General features: G+C 39.0%; 1 protein-coding gene across 1 annotated transcript; it reads left to right on the plus strand.

The window, feature by feature from the left end:
- The first annotated feature begins 387 nt into the window (after positions 1 to 387).
- HAPLN4 (hyaluronan and proteoglycan link protein 4) lies at positions 388 to 5,987 on the plus strand. Its single transcript, XM_072155835.1, has 5 exons — positions 388 to 591; positions 984 to 1,101; positions 2,969 to 3,331; positions 3,443 to 3,745; positions 4,996 to 5,987. Exons 2-5 carry the CDS (start codon positions 984 to 986, stop codon positions 5,352 to 5,354), a joined length of 1,143 nt encoding a protein of 380 aa, XP_072011936.1. The 5' UTR covers positions 388 to 591; the 3' UTR covers positions 5,355 to 5,987.
- Positions 5,988 to 6,549: the final 562 nt, after the last annotated feature.

Consider the following 6,549-nt stretch of genomic DNA (forward strand, 5'->3'; position numbering starts at 1 on the left):
AGGAATCACCCCAACTAGTGGTAAGATGTTTTGTGAAACGCACACTTGCGATCTTCCATATTAAATAAAATGTATTTCAAATGATGTTATAAGTGAACTATAAAGTAAGCAGCATGCATAAACTTTATTTTCTGTAAAAGTTTGTTTTTGTCATCTGCAGGGTATTAATCAATATACACATTTAAGACTATTATCATACTTCCAGGTTTAGTATAATCTGTTAAATAAAACTCTACTAAACTTTACATTTTAGGATTCCTTGTTTGGAAGTCTTGATAAACATTCCTAGTATGCATTCCAGTGAATTGTTGTGTGTTTTATCAGGGGCAATTTGGTGCAGTCTGCCCCTGCAGTCTAGCAATGCAGGATGTCAGAGGTACAGTACTGCAGCACTGAGCTATGGGACATGGAACTGCAAGCTCCCTATCTCTCCCCCCTCCATCCCAGCTCAGGCTCTGCAAGAAGGAGGAAGGAGGGGAAGGGGGTGTTGTAGTTTTTTGGTGCAGTTCACATAATGCTGGATGTAGATAGAAGCTGAAATATCTTTGAGACTCTTAAATTCCCGAGGCCAATGCTAACAGCAGCTTAAAGGTAATTTTCAAAGATTTCTTCTATTATCATATTCTATACATATTTATAATTCTCAGCACTTTTAGGCAGCATTGCATTAATACTTTCTCTTCTCCTTCTGTTAACCTCTTGTCTGTCATGCACTTACTATTCTGTAACCACTGTGTCATCTTATATCCCTTTCACATTCACTATACAATGAATTTCTGCTAGCACGGCAGCTACAACTACAGCCAGAGTCATTGCTGTAAATCAAAGAAAACAAAGAATATAACTTTTAACATTTTTCTTCATACAGACTGAACTATAATACTCTAATAGCGTAATTGTACACTATTTCACCATGGCATATTTGTTACTTTATCATTTGTATCCTTATTACTCACTGTCATCATATCTACTCTTTCCCTCAGATGTCCGGTGGGTATGTAACATTCTGCTCTCTCTTCTGTACTCTCTACCTGGCTGCACTTCATTCAGCTCTACCAGCAGACAGTAACAGAGGTCAGAGAAAAATTGTCCATGTTCAAGGTTTGTGACTACACTTCTGTATACAGTGGATACAAGCAGATTCATATATTAAGGATGTGGTAAATCTACATCTCAAGTCTGATTGGCAGAAACAGAACTCTATTGCTCCATGCTCTGCCATGGCTTAAAACTGTATTGGGATCCTGAGGATGGAAATGTGGGGCACCTGATCTTTGGGGCCCAAAGCAATTGCTGATGTTCCTTTATTTGTAAATCTGTGCATACATTTCATATACTATACTGTATATAGTCAAGTATACTCAAGTCAAGGCATAAATTTTGCTGAAATAGTACCATGCGGCTTATACTTAGTACTTACCTCAGGCCCTCCCCGCAGTGCAGGTAAGGGTCCATGAGCTCTGGCTGCACACACACTTTGATGCAGCTGTGTCACTCCTGACAATCTCATTTGGGTTCATTTACTAAGGGCCCGTTCGCGGTTTCCCGACGTGTTACCCCGATATTTCCGATTTGTGGCGATTTCCCCTAAATTGCCCCGGGTTTTGGCGCATGCGACCGGATTGTGGCGCATCAGCGCTGGCATGCACGCAGCGGAAATGGGGGGGGGGGTGGCCGAACGAAAACCCGACGGATTCGGAAAAACCGCCGCATTTAAAGAAAGAAAAGTGTCTCGGAGCTTGCACTTACCTTCACTAGGAATAGGCCGGTGAACTTGAGTGCGTTCCGATGCTCTTCAGCACAGCAGCGCCACCTGGTGGACGTCGGAGGAACTGCCTTAATGAATCCCGGCTGGACCCGAATCCACCGCAGAGAACGCGCCGCTGGATCGCGAATGGACCGGGTAAGTAAATCTGCCCCATTGTGTTTGTGTGGGCAGAATGCACTGCTACACAGGAACCCTGAGAAAGAACGAGAGCTGTGGGAAATGCCAGAGGTAACTACAAGGAACTATGTATTTCCCATCCTAGGCTTATACTCAAGACAATAATTTTTCCAAGTTTTTTGTGGTGCAATTAGGTGCCTTGGCTTATACTGGAATATATGGAGTATATACTTATTTTATATACCCTGATAATTAAATATGTTTCTTTTCTATATGTTTTCAATCTAATAGCCTTTTATATACTATGACCATAGTAGAGAAAATTGGAAGTAGACCAGAGCCATAATTCCATACATGAGCCTACTCCACATGGCCAGTTTCTTGAATATTGGATGGTTTTCTTTCAAAAATCTACTTTTAAAATTATCCTAATGAGCCAGAAGGTTTCTGGGGCATTACCAATATCTCTCCATGGCATAGCTTCAGAGGCTATTACACTGTGCATGAGAACACTTCAAACCCAGCTATCAGTTCTTCCCCCCTTTCTATGCCTATTGTAATCTCACACAGTGGGAGGGGGGAGTTCTACTGCACAGTGTGGCAGCCAGTGAAGCATAATTTTAAACAGATTTTAGTCCATGAATAACAAATACAAGAAGATTACTATAATCACAGTGCCTGGATTTATGAGTAAGTGTCCCTGGTTTATCATGTTTGATTTGATGGTGAATTTCTATCAGCTGAATTGTTGGGCTTCAGCCAATAATATGATTTTTAAATTATCTATGACATTGATTCTCAGGAAGCAGTGTTTTTTTTTATCCTATTACTTTAAAAAGTGTTCCATTTGAGAGCTATTACGTGACACGATATCATAAATGACCACAGCTAACAAACAATGTGATCCATTGCTGTAATTTTGATGCACAGGAAGAAGGTACTGATGCACCTTTAGGCTTAGAGGCCTTTAAAGGAGCTTTGATTCCAATAAGTTTAGGCATAGAATAATACTCATATGCCATAGTCTGCAATACGACACAGGCATTGAAAATGACATTAAATGCATACCTTCATTTTTTTTAGAGGATGAGACTGGTGAAGTGATTGTACAAACAGCTCCTGGTATAGTGACCACACACCGGGGTGGCACTATTATTCTTCCATGTCGCTATCACTATGAACATTCTGGAGAGGATCCTGCCCCAGTACGCATTAAGTGGTCCAAGATCAGTGATCCCACATCCTTCACTGATGTGTTTGTGTCTCTGGGAAAAGAACATAGAGGATTTGGCTCCTACAAGAACCGTGTGTTTCTTCAAGAGCATGACCCAGGCGATGCATCACTGGTCATCCACAATATCACTCTTGACGATTATGGAAGATATGAGTGTGAGGTGACCAATGAGTTAGAAGATGACACCGGGACAGTAAAACTGGATTTAGAAGGTGAAACCGTTAATCCAAAATGCATTTATTGCTATGATTACAAGTAACTCGTATTTCTTCTGTCAAATCTACCCGTTTATCTTTTTGTTGTTTTTTTTTTTCTTAATTCAGGAGTTATCTTCCCTTACTATCCTCGACTAGGACGATATAAAATGAACTTTCATGATGCAGAGCAGGCATGTAAGCAGCAGGATGGAATTTTGGCTTCATATGACCAGCTTCATGAAGCCTGGCTTAATGGTCTTGACTGGTGCAATGCAGGATGGCTGCAAGACGGCTCTGTGCAGTATCCAATCGCCAAGCCCCGTGAAGAATGTGGAAAAAAAGACACCCCTACTGGAGTTAGAAACTATGGCTATAGGCACAAAGATGATGAGCGCTATGATGCCTTCTGTTTTACTTCCAATCTCAATGGTACCATTTCTTATCTAAAAACCTCCTTTTTCACAGTATATTAGCAATATATAATATAAACACGATCAGAGAGGTCTACTCCCACAGTTGTACCTTTCAAGTGTCAGGTAGAGAGATAAGGCATGGAAAGGGCTGTAACCTGAAGCTACTGGATCTAAATGCAAAATATGTACCTGCACCCCAACTTTACTATATCACTCATAGTACTGGTCTCTCCATACAGGCAAGAGATAAGGGACATAAAGGCTCCTAGACACAGGCGCTAAACTCTTCTCCCCAAAACTCTTCCTTTATCTGGTCTAAATCTTCAATTCCTGTATATCTTACCTCTAGAAGATCATGTTTCACTAATAATTTTGGTGATTGAGTCAGAAAAGTTATTAATGTAAACTGTTGACAGACTTCACCACCAGGTTATGATAGGCCGACTGGCAACGAGTTATATTATTTAGAGACATGGCAAGTTTGTATATTGATGTGTAATGTATTTCTGATGAAAGCTAGGTGAGGCAATACCAACTTTGCTTAAAAAACTTTGGTGGTGATAATCTTTGTATATGTACTATTAATACATGGACTTCCATTTACCATAACCACAAAATGTAAATGGAACATATATCAGTGGTCCAATGGCTTTTGAACTCCATAAAAGCCTTTAGTTAAGGACATATTATGATGCAATATCCACCTAAACAATTTTGCAGACACATCCTACCCATTGAACAGTACCAGGATGAAACTATCTGTATGCATTTGCTATTTCCAATTCAGAGTGGCTCACAAATATTTCTAAAGGGTCTGCATAAACAACCTATTGAAAAATGATTTGTATCCTGCTGTTTCTTTCAAACATATCTATTTTATGTTCAGCCTATTCATTAAAAAGATGGTGGAGTCCAACAGTCAATATCCATTAATTTGTACTATAATATTGCTGTACATGGCATTTCCAGCACACTGCCTGCATCTTTTAACAATACATTAGCAGTTAAGATCTAAGCATCTTTGTAGAATGTTGAATCAGTAAACTACAGAAGACTCTAACAATTTTTCCAGGTATTTCCCATATGATATTGGTATTTAATTTAATTATTCTTAATTTATTTAATCTAAAATAATAAAAATATTATTACACATTATTAAACATCAGTACAGGTTATATTATGATTTCTATTGAAATAAAAATTAATAAAACAGATATTTTTCAGTTTCATTTAGTAATATTTTTGTAATTTTTCTTAACTTTTTAGGCAAAGTTTTTTTCTTAAAGACATTTCACAAGATGAGTTTTCCAGAGGCAGTGAAAGCCTGTGAGAAGAATGGCGCCTCATTAGCTAAAGTTGGTCAACTTTATGCGGCTTGGAAACTGCAGCTTTTAGATAGATGTGAAGCTGGATGGCTCGGTGATGGCAGTGTGCGGTACCCCATTGTAAATCCACGGCTACGATGTGGAGGAACAGAGCCTGGGGTGAGGAACCTAGGGTTTCCTAGTAAAAAGTATAAATTATTTGGAGTTTACTGCTTTAAGGAAAAACATGGAAATGAAGAAAATGAATTAGAAGAAAAGATTAAGGATGGAATTAACCAATGGAAATCTAATCATGTATAAATGATGTAATGACGAAGCTTGCTGAACACTACTGATCATGATCTAAAATAATCGACCACATTTACACGCTTATCTATCAATGCACGTAGAATAAAAATGTCAGGACTCATGTTTGATAGCCATGGGGCAACCTAAAATTGGGTCAATATACATAATACATATTTCTGGACATCAGGAAATGGATGAAGTTTTAATCCTATCAACATCACAAGTCTTATTTAGTGAACGACAAAGTCCATAGTTCTCCCATGATACATTTATTTAAAAGGATAACTTATTTTAGCTTGTGCTAATGTACAAAGAGTTGGAAATGAAGTGTGAAATTCTATCAACCTGGCAATATTTGGGTGCATTTCTGTAATGTTATGTCATAGAGAGATATGGTCTGGAAGGGTTGCTGGAATAATGACTGGATGTTCTTGTGAAATCCATATAGGAGCACTATAGTTTGGCATATACAGGCAGTCCCCTATGTATGAACACCAGACTTACAATCGACCCCTAGTTAAAGACGGACACCTCTGCCCACTGTGACCTCTGGTGAAGCTCTCTGCATGCTTTATTTTTGTCCCAGACTGCAATGATCAGCTGTAAAGTGTCTCTAATGAAGCTTTATTGATAATCCTTGGTCCAATTACTTGGTCCAAATAATTTTTAAAAATACAATTGTCACTGGGGCCAAAAACTTTTTTGTCTGGATCTACAATTATAAAATATACAGTTTTGACTTACATACAAATTCAACTTAAGAACAAACCAATGGAACCTACCTTGTACGTTACCTGGGGACTGCCTGTACTTCTAGGTGTTTGTTGGATAACCTGCAGCTTTCAAGCTTGTTGGAAATAAGGCAGGTACATGGAGACCTCAGATTCTAGATGCAGACATTGAAAAGAGATGAAGGGATTTACTGCAAGCTTTCTGTTATTTGTAGAGATGAGCAGACCCGAACTGTAGGTTTGTTCGCCAGCTCCTCCTAACCAATGCTGCATGATGGTCTGCAGAGCAGTAACTAGGAATGACTGTGATTTACCGGATGGAGACCCGGTGGACATACATGGCCTATCACAGCCGAGCCAAAATTAAAGTGCAGGTTAGCTCATCTCTATTTATGGGTACATATAATATATATACAGGCAGTCCCCGGGTTACATACAAGATAGGGTCTGGAGGTTTGTTCTCAAGTTGAATTTGT

The sequence above is a fragment of the Engystomops pustulosus genome, chromosome 1 (genome assembly GCF_040894005.1).
Source record: "Engystomops pustulosus chromosome 1, aEngPut4.maternal, whole genome shotgun sequence".
Classification (NCBI taxonomy): domain Eukaryota; kingdom Metazoa; phylum Chordata; class Amphibia; order Anura; family Leptodactylidae; genus Engystomops; species Engystomops pustulosus.